Source organism: Cupressus sempervirens, chromosome 9 (genome assembly GCF_028749045.1).
Source record: "Cupressus sempervirens isolate cs-2001-9-10 chromosome 9, ASM2874904v1, whole genome shotgun sequence".
NCBI classification, from domain to species: Eukaryota; Viridiplantae; Streptophyta; class Pinopsida; order Cupressales; family Cupressaceae; genus Cupressus; species Cupressus sempervirens.
Genome location: NC_143126.1, coordinates 316297098 through 316313682, shown reverse-complemented (window position 1 = coordinate 316313682; position 16585 = coordinate 316297098). Strand labels below are relative to the sequence as shown.

Sequence of the window (16585 nt, the reverse complement as noted above, 5' to 3'; positions counted from 1 at the left end):
GATTAAAAGGCCAATAGTGCTTAGGCATATCTCAGCTATGCACTTGAAGAAGGCTAAGAGGAAGGGTTGTCATCTTTTTGTTGCACATATTAAAGATCTTGAAGATCCTATACCTTCCATAGACAATTATCCAATATTGCAAGAGTTTCGAGATGTCTTTCCTGAAGATTTACCCAAGTTACCACCTAAGAGAGAGTTTGATTTCTCCATTGATATTAAACTAGGAGCTAAGCCACAATCTAAGGCACCTTATAGGATGACCACCACCAAGATGTACGAACTCAAGGTTCAGTTGCAAAAGTTGTTGGACAAAGGGTTTATTCGTCTAAGTGTGTCACCATGGGGAGCACCAGTGATTTTTGTAAAGAAAAAGGATGGAACCTTTTGTCTATGCATTGATTACAGGATGTTAAACAAGGTTACCATAAAGAATAGATATCCACTTCCATGGATAGATGAACTTTTTGATTAGATGAAGGGAGCTAAGGTATTTTCAAAGATAGATCTATGATCTGGGTATCATCAACTTCAGATTAAGGATGAAGACATAGCTAAGACACCTTTCAGAACATGGTATGGGAACTATGAATTTGTAGTTTTGCCTTTTGGTCTTACAAATGCACCTATAGTATTCATGAATCTTATGAATAGTGTGTTTTGAGACTATCTGGATAAGTTTGTTGAAATCTTCATTGATGACATTTTAATTTATTCAAAATCTATGGAGGAACATGAGGAGCACTTGCGTATTGTCTTGTAGCATCTTCGTGATAGGAAGTTATATGTGAGGCTTACCAAGTGCACATTTTATCAAAAACAAATTCACTACCTTGGGCACATCATCACTGTTTATGGAGTTTCAGTGGATCCTTCCAAGATTAGGGCTATTCTTGAATGGTTGGTTCCTTAGAATGTGAGTGAATTTAGAGCTTCATGGGTTTGACAGGCTATTATCAAAAAATCGTAGAGGGATTTTCAAAAATTGTAGCACCTATTACCTCACTACAACAAAAAGGGAAGAGATATGTGTGGACTGATGAGTGTGATAGAGCTTTTTAGTTGTTGAAACAAAAGCTCACCTTCGCTCCTATTCTTGTGGTTCCTGATCCCAACGGACATTTCACCGTAATAACCGATGCTTCAAGTGATGGTTTAGATGGAGTTTTGATGCAAGAAGGTAGAGTTGTAGCTTATGAGTCCTGTAAGATAAAGCAACATGAGGTTAACTATGCGCCTCATGATCTTGAGTTGGCTGCCATTGTTCATGCATTGCAGATGTGGAGGCATTACCTTATTGGTAAACTATTTGAGCTGAAAACAGACATATGGGTTTGAGATACATCTTTACTCAACCGAATTTGAATGCCAGACAGAGGCGTTGGCTCAAATTCCTCAGTGAGTATGATTTTGGTATTGAGTACAATAAGGGTAAAGAGAATAGGGTGGCTGATGCTTTTAGTAGAAGAAGACATATATTTGCTATATCTACTACTAGAACACAACTAAAAGAACATGTTATTGAAAACCTCACAGGTCATGACCATTATGAGATGGTTAAAATCGCATTGCACACTGATCCATCTTATCACCGTTTTGACGAATACAATTTTGACATAGAGGGTCTTCTGAGATATCAGGGTCGTATGTATATTCCTAACCATACAGGGTTGAGGAAAATTGTGATGGAGGAAATGCATAGTACTCCTTATTCAAGTCACCCTAGAGTGACTAAGATGGTTGCAGATATGAGGCCACTTTATTTTTGGCTAGGATTAAAGCGTGATGTGATCGCTTTTGTTGCCTAGTGTTTACAATGCCAATGAGTTAAGGCTGAGCGTATTCATCTAGCTGGATTGTTGTATCCTCATGACATACCAGAGTACAAATGGCAAGTGATTTCTATGGATTTTATACAGGGTTTACCTATGACTAGATGGAGGCATGATGTTATATTAGTTGTGGTATCATTAAAGTCATACATGAGCATTTTTCTGATATCCAAATGACAATTTTTGCAAGAACAAAAATGGAGCTACAAACTATCATGATTCACAACTGAGAAATTGGCGAGAACAATGACATTGGTCTTTATATCCTCGGACATGCACTTGCTTCCCAAATTGCTCTTCACATTAAAAAAAATTCATTCAACTGATAGAGCTACCCACCACATCATTGCCAGGATTAGTATAAATAACTTGATGTTCTTGTGATCCATTACTGTGTTAGGAAGGTTAAGTTCAAATGACAAGATCAAAGCTGAGTTCAAACCCAATGGAAATGCCTTGTGGGCATAGGTCATGGTTGTTAGTTTTGCAGAATCAGACGCGAAATGATTTATCCCTTGACCCCCTTAACCACAGATCCCAAAAAATCTACAATTTAGGAAAGTCAAAATGGGAATAGGAATAGCCTATTCCAATAACAAGTATTTTGTGGAATAGATAAAAGCTCATTTTGGGAATACATAGTCATATTCCCCATTCTAATTTTGCACACCAAACAAAGAATAAAAATCATATTCTAATATCTAATAGCTATTCTTGTTGTATTCCAGCAACCAAATGGACCCTAAATTCCCAAATAAACTATATTGGCTTTCAAATGGTGCAATGCTCAAAACCACATGAAATGTGTTACTAGCATAATAGAACAAACTTATGAATCTCCCTACTCCAATCATGGATAATATCATGTGGTTCGATGTACACGTTCTCGCTAGTCCACACAAGCATCTTGTATGTAGTTGTTCACTAATGACATTAGTTTCATCTAAACATGTCTATAAATCACTAAATCACAACTAAAGTTACTCAACTTACCTCAAATTTTAATAAAAACCTCATAATGGCCAACTGGTAAATGTGATGAAAGACTATTTTTTTCTCATCACAAATCACTACCTAGGGGAAGAGGACTAGTAGCCAAGTGCGTTACAATAGTTATACACTTTTTGTGCACCTAATCCCCAAATTACTAATTTTAAAGGAGCCAAAATAATGATAATTAAAATTCCATTAAAATGTTTCATATGTACCAATAGTTGATCAATTTTTAGTTTTTTCAATCATAACCGACCTAATATACACCACTATTGGGACATTTGTACACAAATGATAATACATTTGTCTATAACTAATAGCATTTTTCAGTGTGCAACTATTAGGTTACCTTTAAGTAAGTATCAAACAACACATTGAAATGACTTATTTTTTACCCTTCGAATAGTTAACAATTCATACAAGAATTATCACTACTAACTAGGAGACAAAAAAAAATTATGTAGTTCAATTAAATACAAAGACAACCCCAAAAATGTTAAAAATATGGTGTATGATTTAGCCTTTATGGCATTTGAAATTGGCTAATAACAACTACTAGAATGCTTCCCTCAATAGCCAAACACACCATTTGCCACAAGTTTTTATTTTCCTTGCTATAATGTAAATTTGCACCCATTGCATCTTCAATTACTCTGATACTTCTTGTTTATCAATTTGCACTCATACATTTTATAAAAATTGTAATTAATTATTAAGATAAGGTCCCTTTCCTTTGTGAAACTATATATGTTGACATGTTATTTTCTTTTCTTTCTTCTAAGCCAAAAAAAAATGTTCTCAAATAAATTACATATTTATATAATAAAAACTTATTTTAAATATTTAATCTTTGTAAAAATTAATTTTGACCTACAATATCACTCTATTTAATAACTTTTGTATGGTTTAATTTAAGCTAAATAACTGTGACTACTTGAGTACAAATTAGCACACAATATATAATAATTGATTAATCATTTTGATTCTCGTGATAGTTTATTTTAGAAATCAAATAACAGATAAAGTTACTTAGTTTATGAATGAATACTATAGATTTATAACAAATCCAAGCATTATATTAATATTTATTCAAAATGTGCTTTTAATCAAGTCCACAATCGAAGATCTATTCTCTATGTTAATATATACTTGCATATATCATCTAGAAGAAATAGTTAAATCACAAAGAATTGTGTTTGTGTTCTTTTAGACTATACCTCAAATTTACATTCAAAATTTCACACAAAGATATGTACACAAATTTTTTATTTTTTTCAAAGTACCCAAACCAAATATTTAGGTCATGATTGAACTTTTTATACTTTGAAATGAGAGGTCTTTAAATCCTAAATTAAACTTGAGGACATGGAAGGAACACAAGCAAACTACCTTAGAAAATAATGTTTGTTCAATTTTAATGAAATATAAAGAAAAATGATAAAGCTTATGACTATAAGATTGATCCTAACATTAAAAAAACAAACAAGTATATCCTCATATTTAAATAATACTCACATAGATTAATAAATATTAAATATATTTAAATAGATAGTAGATAAATTTTAGAAGCTAATGACATCTATTTATAATTTATAATTTTGCTATAACTTTACCTTTTAATTTAAACATGTCCTATGGTACTAATATATTCATAATGAAAGAAAAACTAAAGGGGAAATAATGATTACAAAAGCCCTCTGTGAAAAAAAAAGAGGAGTTAAATTATAGTCTACTTTATAAAGATACAATGAAAATAATCTGATTACAAAAGTCCTTTCTATAAAGAAAATAAATTATATTCTAATTTATGCATATATTAGAAAACGTACTTATTATGAATGGTCATATAGAATAATAATTATCAAGTACTTTATATTTTTAAAAAATTATTTTATTAATAGTCATGTTGAACATTGTAAATGCACCCATCTTTTATCTTTTATTTTATTGCCCATACGACGTTTATCCTTTCTCTTTTCTCAAGACCAAGTACTTTGCGACAAAAAGTTGTCTTGTATGAAATTGAAATTTAATTGATCTGTCTGTACGATGTAGTAGTTAATGAGATACAGAGAGCCTTAAAAAATTAAAATCGTTGAAGAGTCAAAGGACGCATCGCATTCATCTTAGCCAAATGCCATCCTTGCGCTTCTGAAGTTGCTTGAAACTTTTTACGCTATGTCCAGATCTTCTTCTTTTTTCTGTGTATATTTCTATGGTATATATTCTCCGTCGTACCTGGTTTGAAATTCAGGTAGAACCATGGGGCAGGGAGGCTGCTGATTTTAAGCTAAGCTCCCTCTATCGCTTTTGGAAGTTGAGGTATTTGATACCGAAAGCAAAAATCAAAGCAAAGAATAAACAGAATCCTGAAGTTCCGCCTGCGATTACACCTAAAAAATCATGGTGGAAGCCAAAGAAATCTCGGATGTAGTCCTTGACGAGTTTGATTTCCCCGTTGTCCAGCTCCATCACTTCCTCAATATCTCCGAACTGTGATGCAACTAATCCGTACAGAGTCCACGCCACCGGACATGCCCAGTAATACCATCTCCACCACACAGGAATTCTCTGCAACATGATAGATTCAAATCCATTTTAAATTTCACGTCTCATCATCTTGAATCATACTAGTTGATTGATCATATTGAAGTAGTGAGTATAATTTAGAAGGATGCATGATCTCAGAGAAATCGGCATGATTACCAACAAGCAAATTTTTTATTTCGGAACAGTAAAGATGGTTTACAAGAAAGAGAATGATCTTAGATAAACAATCTAAACAACTCAAATTTAATATACCGTTTAAATCTAACAATTCAAAGTTCAAAGTTCTATCATTCTGAAATGTTGATGAAAAAGAGAATACAATCTATCCAGAAAATACAGCGAACAGTGTAATGGATTGAAACTACTATCTTCGAAGTATGTTGTTTAAATCTAATATCTCAAAGCATGAAATAGAATGTATGTGATTTTAGTATGATTTAGAAAGGTGTATTACAGAGAAGTCATCAATATGGTTTCCAAGAAGTGCGTATGAATTCGAAGAACTGTATATGATTTCAGTAAGACAAGTCTATGGTTTTAAAGAAGGATATATGTTTCCAGAGAAGCCAAGATGATTTCAAAGAAGAAAACATGATTTCAGAGAAGCCAAGATGATATCAATGAAGGAAATATGATTTCAGATTAACCACCGTAAACTAATGTTAAAAACGCAACCGAAGAAAGGGCAGAAAAATGATGGTATTTACCGTTCGCGGGATCAAGAAACCGGCGAAGAGGTTCCAGAGAGCGTAGAAAGCAGAGGAGACGATGGCAGCGAAGTTATGGTTGGGAGTCAAGGCGACTGTCATCATCCCATAGTAGGTGAAGTATAGGAAAGTGAAATACGAGAAGAAGAGATACCAAAAGAATTTAACGGCGCTCCATTCGAAGTCGATCATGGCATAGACCAGTACACTGTAGATGACTGCTTGGAATAGAACATACGGAACCTCAATTGCCGCCTGCACAGGAAAAAGCAGGGCAAAAGTCAAGAATTGAGTAGGTGAGGAAAAGGCGTCTAAAGTAGAGCTGAGACGTGGAGGCACCTGGGCGAAGGCGTAGGGTATGGCAGAATACATTCCGGCAGCCTTTTCTCTGTAGAAAACTGTTCTTTCCACTTCGACAACCGGCTGCACCGACGATGAATTGTTCACTCCGATGAACAGCACCGCCGCATACATGGAACCCATTGCGTTGAATAACTCCTGTTGTTCTGTCCTGTTCATCGCCACTAACTCTTTTGTTCAGATTGAAAATATGGGATGGTTTATCATGAGGGATTTTGTTTTGGGAGAGAGAAATCAGTGATTTGTTTTACCTCTTAGAGCCGATGTTCCAAAAGATGGTGCCGAACATAATGGCAGAAATGAAGGTAAAGAAGAATCTCACGGCAGTATACTGAGGATTCCGCCAGTATGACCGCCTCTGTTTCCACAAACACGCCATGCACTGCGTCCAGAAAGTCTGAGAATACTGCGAGGGAAAGTGGAGATCTCTTGAGCCCTGAGCAGGCGTGCTCAGTTCCTTTATCAAAGCTTTGTTCTGCCTGCACACCTAGTTTTTTAAATTCCAACTTCCAATGCTTATTTAAATTGAAATGATTCGAAAAGAAATTGCATGTGGATCGTACCGGTGTAAGTCTGAGTTCCGGTAAATCTCCGCAAAATCAACTCCCAGGCGTGTCTCCACAGCTACAGAAGTAATCTCCAACATCCATGTTGCAGGATTATAGCCATCTTTTATTTTTACCACCCCCTCCACGTTCTGCATTCGATATATTGGGGAATGAGAAAATGACAGTCGATTATCAATTTTAATGTCGAAATCAAAATTTCAGATTTAAAAAGTAGATATTTCTGCTATACTGATCATCATTTCACATGAAAAAAATAGATATATCTGCTAATCCTATAAACAATCTTGATTTTGAAGCCATTTTCATTTTCGAGGCACTAAAATCTTCTATTCTATTCTATGTTCTATTCTATACCTCATTCCCAGTAACCAAATGAACTGTAAATGAGGAGGATTTTTATATCACATACCTCGAAATACTCGACGAGTTTGTGAGAGTGGTGGCCAAGTGGACCAGCATAGATAACCTGCCCACCCCTTTTCATCAAGAATAGCTGCATCATAGAAAGCCAAAGTGAATGAATGATATCCGATTCATTTCGAAGAAAATGAATTTCTTGAAAGGTGCAGTGTGTTTTACTTACTTCGTCGAAGGCTTCAAAAATATCAATGCTGGGCTGATGGATTGTGCAAACAACCGTTCGCCCTGTGTCCACTGTGTTTCTAACTGTTCTCATGACAATGGCTGCAGCGCGGGCATCTAGTCCAGAAGTTGGTTCGTCCATGAATATGATGGAAGGATTAGCAACAAGCTCCACCGCTATAGTCAGTCGTTTGCGCTGCTCCGTGGACAGCCCATTCACTCCCGGAAGCCCCACCAGAGCATCCCTCAGAGGATTCAGCTCCACAAGATCCATCACTTCTTCCACAAACAGCTGCATTTCCATTTCAAATCCGATTTACTCACACCCACAAGATAATCGAAATAGCAACACAAAAGAAATTTGGTGAAACAATTAGACATTTCAGATTAACTAACCCACCCTTCTGGTTTCGTAATCAACCTCCTTTGGCAGACGGAGCCAAGCAGAGTAAATCAAGGACTCATGCACCGTTACTTGAGGTGAATGAATATCGTTTTGCTCACAGTATCCTGAGATACGGGCAAAGGTTTCTTGCTTCTTGGGATAACCAGAAATACTAATGGCGCCCTCAATATATCCCCCAGTTTTTCTTCCGGCCAAAACGTCCATCAAGGTGGTCTTACCCGCCCCGCTAATACCCACTAAAGCCGTAAGCACGCCCGGCCTGAATGCCCCGCTTACATCTCTTAACAATTGCAGGCGATCTTCCGTAACGCCTTGCTCCTTCATTTCCTAGACAATTTAACAATCAATTTCAACCATCAGCATGCAATTTTTTTGGCTTGAATTAGTTCCAGAACCGACTAGTGTTTTCAGCACCACATACCGCGGGCATGTCGACATAGTAGTTAACCTCATCGAAGACAATGGAGAGTGGTTGAAAAGGAAGCAGCATTCCCTTTCGTGCATTTCCAGAAGCATCTGCTACTGCCCCCGTTCTCGATCCACCAGACGACACACTGGTTTCACTGCCACGCACTGCATTGTGCATACAATTACCCACATCTATATTTCATCAGTACAACTCCGGCAAAACTACAACACCATACCCAATTAGATTTCAAAGTGAATTAACGAAGGAGCAATCATTTTTCAACCTTGAGACGAAGCCTGGTGTACCAGAGACTTTCCTTTGGAGGAAGAAGTAGGGGTCAGTTGCACTTCTCCCGTTCTATTGGCGTGCTTCTCTCGCAAAGCTTCTTCAGACAGCACAGCCTGAGGTTTTTCAAGAGCTGCATAACAATCAATTCATTAACCCAATTCCCGCTATTGCTCACATAAAAGCCTAAGTTAGGTAGGATGATGGATCATATATATCTCACGTTTGAGGTAGGCTAGAGCAAGGGTGTAGCATATGTTGAAAAAGAATGTATATGCCAGAAGTGCTGCCACGCCCAACCAGTACCAGTAACCTTCTGGAAATATCCCGCGCGATTTTAGGATATATACACCCAACGTCTCTGGTCCGTCGAACGGCTGCATTTTCATTCAAATATTGATCGTCGAATTGTAAACATAGACGATCACTAGTTTATCACAACATTTTTCTAGTGAACAAGGAGAGTATCTAGATTACAATACCTTCTGCCACCTGTCACCTAAGAACTCGTTGGCAGAGATGGCATTCTGAGCATACATGAGAGGAGATATCCAGTAACCCCATATCCACCATCCTTTGATGCTATCTGTACGACTATCTTACAAGAATTAGTCAATATATTACCAGGCGCTCAATTGGGTATTGTTTAATCTAACTTATTGCACTCACGTCTAGAGAGGAGAAATCCACCGAGAAGCAAAACGACCATCAATGCAAAGGAGCCGAATGTGTTTGCGACAACCATGTCCCGCCCAACAGACGCAATAAATCGAAACAATCCCAATGCCATCTGATGGACGAAGAATAGCAGCAAAAACTGGCGAAACAACCTAGAAAGTGAATTCAACCCGGTTTTTCAATACTGGATCGAGCTCAACACATATTTTTATATGAAACCGAAATATGGCAAATAGCTAGGAGAATGCGCACCTTCCAACATTGGGTTCGAAGCCAATTACATAATAAGTAAGAAAAACCCAAATCCCGGACTCAAGAAATGAAATCGGAATCCTGGTAACCCACATGGGAAGTGAGTATGCCCAGGCGGGATAGAAGAGCAAATCTCTTTGCTTGTAAAACACAGGAAGCTTTTGTATGGCCATTGCAAGCTCTGCAAACCCATTGAACATGCAAGTAACCAAACCGAAAAAGAGAGCCCCCATGTAGACGGTACCATCTTCTGGTGTATCGTGGTGCATCTTTGTCCGTAGAAACAATGTCATCGTGACCATGGCCATCACAATCAGCTGCCGAACATATTCATACTTAAAAGTGTCAGATTTTCACAGTTCATACTATTTGGCACATATCAATTGGACAAGTTTTCAATATTGTCTTAAATTATATTTCATGATTGTTTTGATTCTCACCGTATTATACAAAATAAGTCTCGCACAATTGAATTGAAAGGGACCTAAAGTCAAGCCCATTTAAGATAAACCGTATTGATGCATGAGATCAGGCACATCAAAAATCATGTAATGGAGGGTTATAAAAATGTATTATAGCAAACTATATTTGGCTTTCTGCTGCTTCTACAGTTTGTACAGGTGGATTTTAGTGTAGAATTGTTTGGTTGCCTTAGCGAAGTGACCAATGGTAACGAAAGAGAAACGATAGCTCTGTTAAGTTGTACAGAGTCAAAAAGCTATATCACATTCATGGGTTAAAATCTATATCCTATTTCATGGTTACTTCAAATAAAAGCAAAGTAGGTCAGTCATGCTAGGCAGGTCAAACAATGGCCAAATCCGAATGACGACGATTCTAAGGCTACTTTTAGGCAATCTTTAAAGCCTACTAGGCTTTAATCAATCTGTCACGAGTACCCAAAGACCTATGATTACAGTGTGAAATGGAACAAAATTCCCGGCTACTTAGTATGAATCCAAAGCTTTTGAGGGTACACACGCGATAATATAGGACGTCCCATTTGCAAGACGAGCTTGAGATTCGGGAGCTGAAGATACCATGATCGCACTTGTACGCATGGGAGAAGTTACAATAATACAGTTAAAAAAAAGATTGAATTGATAAACGAAAAACATCATTACGGCCAGAGCTGGAACAATTATTACAACCAAAGGTTAATATAGGCGTCGGGACTGCGTACGGACAGAAAACCCAAATATAAAAATGAAAAAGTGGGATTTCAAGGCTTTTGAATAGTTCAAAACAGATTGAAGCGAGTATGAGGATCCGACAAACTTCAGAGGATTACATGGGGTACATAATTTGCAGTCGCTGATTTCGAGACCTGAGCTGTGGAAAAAGGAGTAATTTAAGCAAAGCAATGTAGATTAGGGCTACTAACCTGCACAAGTTTGAAGACAAAGACGAAGGAATTTCTTTTCATGAGGAGACATTCTCTCGAGAAACAAGCGTTGAAGAGTTCTCTTGTGCTGACGCCGTACCTCGAAGTGGTAAGGGCCGCGGGATGGCTCTTGCGTTTGTCGAAAGGTACCGCCAACTCTTCCGCCAATTTTTGGCCAACGTGAAACGAATGAAATGCCTCTGCAAATTCCCTAACAGAGACATATCTATACGGTTGGGCTTTCAATGCCCAGTACTGCTGCTGATCTTTTCTCGAGGTAACCTACAATCAAACAGAATCAAAACGGATATGACACCCGATCGTGTCAATGATACTGTGCATTGTACCCAACAGAATAAAAAAAATTTAGAAAAAGGACTTCTTACTTCTTGCAAGAAATCCGCCACGCCTTTCCGTTCGGGGCACTTGAAGCCCATGGATTCAAAGAACTCGAGTACGTGTTCGCGTGGTCCCTGGTATACGATTTGCCCATCTGAAAGAAGAACAATGTCGTCGAACAAATCGTAAGTTTCCGGCGCCGGTTGTAAAAGTGAAATGAAGGTGGTGGAGTCCAATACGTGAACCGACTGGCGAAGACATTTCACAATTTGATAGGTTGTAGAGCTGTCTAATCCAGTTGATATCTCGTCCATGAACAGTGCCCTCGCTGGCCCTACAAGCATCTCACCTGCCACATTCATGATGCATTTCTTCACTTACAATTTCCTTTCTGATTTGACCTCACATTTGAATTTTTGCTCTAAAATCTCAGAGAATTGAGCCCTGCATTACACGCACCTGTAGTTACACGTTTCTTCTGCCCTCCGGAAATCCCTCTCCTCATTTGGTCACCGACTATGGTATCTCCGCATATATCGAGGCCTAATATCTGCACACATACATACAAATGGGTCTTCCTCTTACCTCCCCTGGTAGAGACAAACATTCATACAGCTTTTGGGTGGTTGTTTACTTGGAAATCTATACCTATACCTATGCCTATACCTTGACCTTACCTTCAGTATGTAGTCCGTCACCAGACTGGTCGCCTGCCCTTCCATTGCTACGGACTGCCCAAAATACAGTATAGATGCTTTGCAGTGAGAAACTAGGCTTAGTATGGAAGAATTCTAAAAAAGGGAAAGATAAAACATCATCACACCTTCATGAACACATCAATATCCGGATCAGGCTTGATACCCGCTTGCTTTTCTCTTCTGGATAGTTCAACCAGCATGTCTGTATGATTTCACTCCTCGTAAGCTTATGCTACTTTACATTCCTTAGTAAAATTTACAAGTTTGAGTACACAATACATCCATCCCTAGATCATATTCTAAGATGCAACAGTTTGAGACCGGCAGATCCTTCGAGCTATTGAAGATTCGAAGCTAAAACCCTAAAACAAATCACATTAATTTCTCATAGTTTTTTGAACCAAAACATACCAAATCTTGTGCCAACACCCTGACATCGCCCAGAGAAGTCCAGGGTTTCTCGCACAGTCATTTCTCCAATATGCAAATCATGCTGGCTAATGTATGCCGATGTTCGTTGCGGTACAAATTCGTTAAGGTTGTGCCCATTGTAGGTCACATTTCCGCTTAGCTGCAAGAATAACCGAGCACGGAGTTTAGCCACTGTCAATGGAACAATCCACAGTAACTTGAACATAATTATATGGTATGCTTCGTATGCAACTATGATACAGGGAGCATATCCGACATATGAAGAAAATGAACGAAAAAAACCTACTCTCAATTCTGAATCGAGCTTTCCGGCGAGCGCCAAAAGCAAAGATGTCTTCCCAGAGCTGGGCGGCCCCAAAAGCAGAGTCATTCTGAACATAAACAAAGGGATCAGAATTCCATGTTACATGAAAATAATCCATTAAAACTAAAAGAAGAAGATTCAACCTGCACGGTTTAATGATCCCACTAACGTCATGAAGAATTGACAGTGGTTTCTTCCTGCTGGGGTAGATTCGTAGCCAGCTTAGAAATGCCTGTAATTTTCTCCACAAGTTGATAACCACGATTCATCAAACCCAAAATAAAATCCCCATTTGAAAACCAATGAGCATACATCCGAATTCATCAAACCAAAAGCAACCGAACTCTTCACATAAAAACCACTGAACATAATTCCCAATTCATCAAACCAGAAAAGCAACCAAACTAATGAACATACTTCCAACATATTCAACGTAAAGTTAGGCAGAGTAGGCAAAGCTCTGCTGCCAATATACACATCCGCATCCACTGTCAAGTGCTCGAACCGAACTTCAATCTTAGGCATGCCAATCCCCACTCTAGACACCAAAAAACACAAACAAGAACATCAAAATGTGCCTCAATAAAAACCCCACAAAACCACCAAAACCAAAGGGAAGAAAATTGGGCATACTTATCAGCTCTATTCCTCAACTTGAGCAGAAACCGCTCATTGTCCTGATCGGCAATGCTGAGCAATCTATCAATAAGAAGGCGACGATCATCAAAATCCAACTTGGCAATGTCGACTTCATTGTGCTGCCCTGAAACGCCATGAAGAATGCCTTTCCTCACACGGTCATAAGTGGGAAGCTTCTCTAAGGCTGCCCATTTGAGGGCATCTTCATCATCTTCACGATCATTAGCTGTAGAAGATCTTGAAAACACTTCTTCCCCTGCCCGCCAAATTGTAGACCCATTGCTACGCCTGCTTCCACCCCTCCAAATATGATCCGTCGCCTCCATTTCCTTCAAATTTCGGCTCTAATGGAATCCCCCCCTCTACAAGACCAAATACTCACATGAATATATATATGTAGAGAGAAGGAGAGGCTGTAGGTACGTGGAGCCTCGTGAAGGAAAAAAAGGTCTATAGGATGAGAAGGGGAAGAGAAAAAAAAAATGGGGTCCCCCGAGAATGAAAAGGGGTTAGGACTTGATGGTCGGTGTTTGGTGAACAACGTCGACCTTTTTAATCTTGGTTTGAAACTGCGGTCGGCCACTGGAGCAGGACAATCTAACCTCTGCAATTGACTATGACTCGATATGACTGAAACCTTTTTTGACCCAAAATCACGATACCCCTCAAAGGCCCTTTCCAACTCAAAACCAGTCTCTAATGTCACTAACTTCATAATAATTAGGACCAAATCTTCAGGGTTTAAACTGGATTCCTGATAACCATCGAATATGTTTCCTGCCAATCACATCTCGACATTTCAATGACCTCCATAACTTGCGCTCCCTCCGCACTTTTTCCTCCTCTGCTGCACAACTAGCTCCATTACGGACTGAAAAGATGTGAGCAATCCGATACACAACGCGCCTTTGATGCCAACCTTCACATTTCGTTACGGAACTGATTAATATAATAATGGCGAACTGATTGTAATGTAATTGTCATAATGGATGAATGGATGTTTTTAATATGGTCTTTGAGGTAAATTAGTGAAGTAAATGAAAGGAAAGGTCTAAAATTAGGTGTCACACGTTCTTAATTTTTTTTCTCTTTATATTTTCATTCATTTACTATTTATTTTCGCAAATCTATTAATGAATATATATTTTTAACAATATTTGTGAGACTAATTAATCTATAGAATTCATAGATAATGAATTAACTAAACAAACACAAAAAGTTTAAAACATAAGAGTTCAATGATACACAATGTCTTTTTTCTTTTGTATCTCAAATCTTCCACTATTTATCTTGATCAAAGTCTAAATGAAGGAATTTTTTAACATTCACGAGGCTAACCAGTCTATGTGATTCACAAATAACCAATGAAATAGATAAACATGAAAGGCTCATCAACATTGCACCTACTTAATCTCTTCTTCCTTTTGCATCTTAGACTTTATTTTACTATGTATCTTGATCAAGAATTTTGCAATTAATAAAAATGGGGATATCAATGAGATAAAGTTGTGACTTTAGAACAATAGAAAATAAAATTTAATGTCTAATCTACCATGATGTGTGAGATGCAAATAACAAAATCTTTGAGAAACATGACATCCTTATCATAAACAACTAAAATGAATCTACTTCATCAACTTCTTAGTGATCAGTCTATAGCCCAAAAGAATTGACATCTATTGGAAATCATATGTGATTTAATTTATTTATAAATGACAAGGGAAATTCTTATAGTTCTAGACAATGAATTCATTACATAAAAATTGAACTACTTGCATAACAAACTAAGTTCCTCGGATAGTTTCCAATTTTTTTGGAAATTTAAACTAACTCCATGTCCCCATGTGATAGCTTAACCCAATTTTGTTCCTAAAATTAAGCATGATTTTTTCCATATGCAATTCTTCAACTAGCAAAAAAGGATAATCGGGAATCTTCTCCTACTATTGTCGTGCAATTTTTGCTTTAAAAATTGAAATAGGTTGTTGAAAAAAAGAGGGGTTGAAGTTAACTGGCAGCTGCATACTCAAACAAGGCCAAGTGCCTTAATATTATTTGTTCCTACTATTAATTTATATTTCCCTCCATTTCTTTCCCTCCAAATTGTATGTGCAACATACTTTTCTTTTAAAAATATGCCATCCGTATGTTGAAGGAGATCATTCTAGCATCTCTGCGTTAAAGGAGATCATTTTACCATCTATGCATTGAAGGGAATCATTTCAGAGAGACTAAATTCAGAGGTATGTAGTGCAAATTTAACTTTATATTTCCAGTCTTAAAAATAAAGATCCATTTATTCTTTACTCTATTTTACTTTGTAATACTCTATATAGAAAATCTAGAATTGTTTTTTTAAAAATTTTGTATGATCTCCCCAACAACCTTACATTTTTCTATGGGTATGATTTGGCTATAATTTGTTGGATTGAACACATGGAAGAAGTGTAGAAGTACAATTCCATATCCCCTGCACCTCCCATTGAACTTGCTCTTTCAATGTGTTGCACTCTTCTCTGAATTTCTGGGAAAACACCATTTACTTTCTTGGCTTCATCATGGTATTACAAAAAATTATCTATCTTTCTATGTATTACAAACACTTATATGTGGAGTTCTATTGAATGTTATATATGAAATTACCTAGTAGTTGTTTGATACAATGGGTTGGTTAGACCACATTTATTTTATGTATTCTTCTTTTGTTACACATTACTATTAGGGCATTGGACCTTCATTCAATATCTAGGTTTTCCCATTATTTGTTTTGCTTATTCATTGTCGTTGTCTAGCAATCACAACTTGACATTTCTTAATTAAATTTCATAAAGTGTTTTTTTATGGATTGGAACTTTATATTCAATCAGTTATTTTTATGCATTATATCGCAGTGTACAAACTCTCATAGATGTTTCTATTAAATGTTTTGTATAAAGTTTCCATATACTAATGGTAGTTGTTAGAAGTTGTAATCTTTCCTTGGTGTATTTATAAACCAAGGTTAGACCTCCTTTACTTATTATTATAATATATTAGGATATAAGCCAAGGTATCCTAATATATTTCTTTTTTTGTCCTTTTTCCACTACATCTTATTTTGTCATCTAGTGGAATATGTGAGGACAAATATATATTGTAATTTCTAATTTTAGATTATTCCTCCTTAAGA

At 37.2% G+C, this 16585-nt stretch overlaps 1 protein-coding gene across 2 annotated transcripts; it reads right to left on the bottom strand.

The window, feature by feature from the left end:
• Positions 1-4829: 4829 nt before the first annotated feature.
• Positions 4830-13835, bottom strand: LOC149538646 (pleiotropic drug resistance protein 1-like). 2 transcript variants are annotated; one of them, XM_089799957.1, is made up of 24 exons: positions 13411-13833; positions 13195-13315; positions 12921-13009; positions 12760-12844; positions 12453-12612; positions 12167-12243; positions 12021-12074; positions 11803-11893; positions 11391-11692; positions 11005-11286; positions 9621-9937; positions 9360-9520; positions 9173-9276; positions 8914-9067; positions 8689-8823; positions 8418-8569; positions 7991-8323; positions 7592-7882; positions 7418-7501; positions 7003-7136; positions 6691-6918; positions 6419-6590; positions 6080-6334; positions 4830-5393 (listed from the first exon to the last, which is right to left on the bottom strand). In XM_089799957.1, exons 1-24 carry the CDS (start codon positions 13740-13742, stop codon positions 5124-5126), a joined length of 4383 nt encoding a protein of 1460 aa, XP_089656083.1. In that variant the 5' UTR covers positions 13743-13833; the 3' UTR covers positions 4830-5123. The 2 variants fall into 2 exon arrangements, with proteins under 2 accessions (XP_089656083.1, XP_089656082.1); XM_089799956.1 differs by having other exon boundaries at positions 7418-7882; positions 13411-13835.
• Positions 13836-16585: the final 2750 nt, after the last annotated feature.

What these genes read in the sequence shown, in the direction of transcription:
- LOC149538646 (XM_089799956.1), bottom strand. Translation starts at nt 13,742, where the DNA reads ATGGAGGCGACGGATCATATTTGGAGGGGTGGAAGCAGGCGTAGCAAT. An exon ending in TTCGAACCCAATGTTGGAAG is followed by an intron (nt 9,521 to 9,620) that starts GTGCGCATTCTC and finishes TTCACTTTCTAG; the next exon opens with GTTGTTTCGCCAGTTTTTGC. An exon ending in TGCTCTAGCCTACCTCAAAC is followed by an intron (nt 8,824 to 8,913) that starts GTGAGATATATA and finishes ATTGTTATGCAG; the next exon opens with CTCTTGAAAAACCTCAGGCT.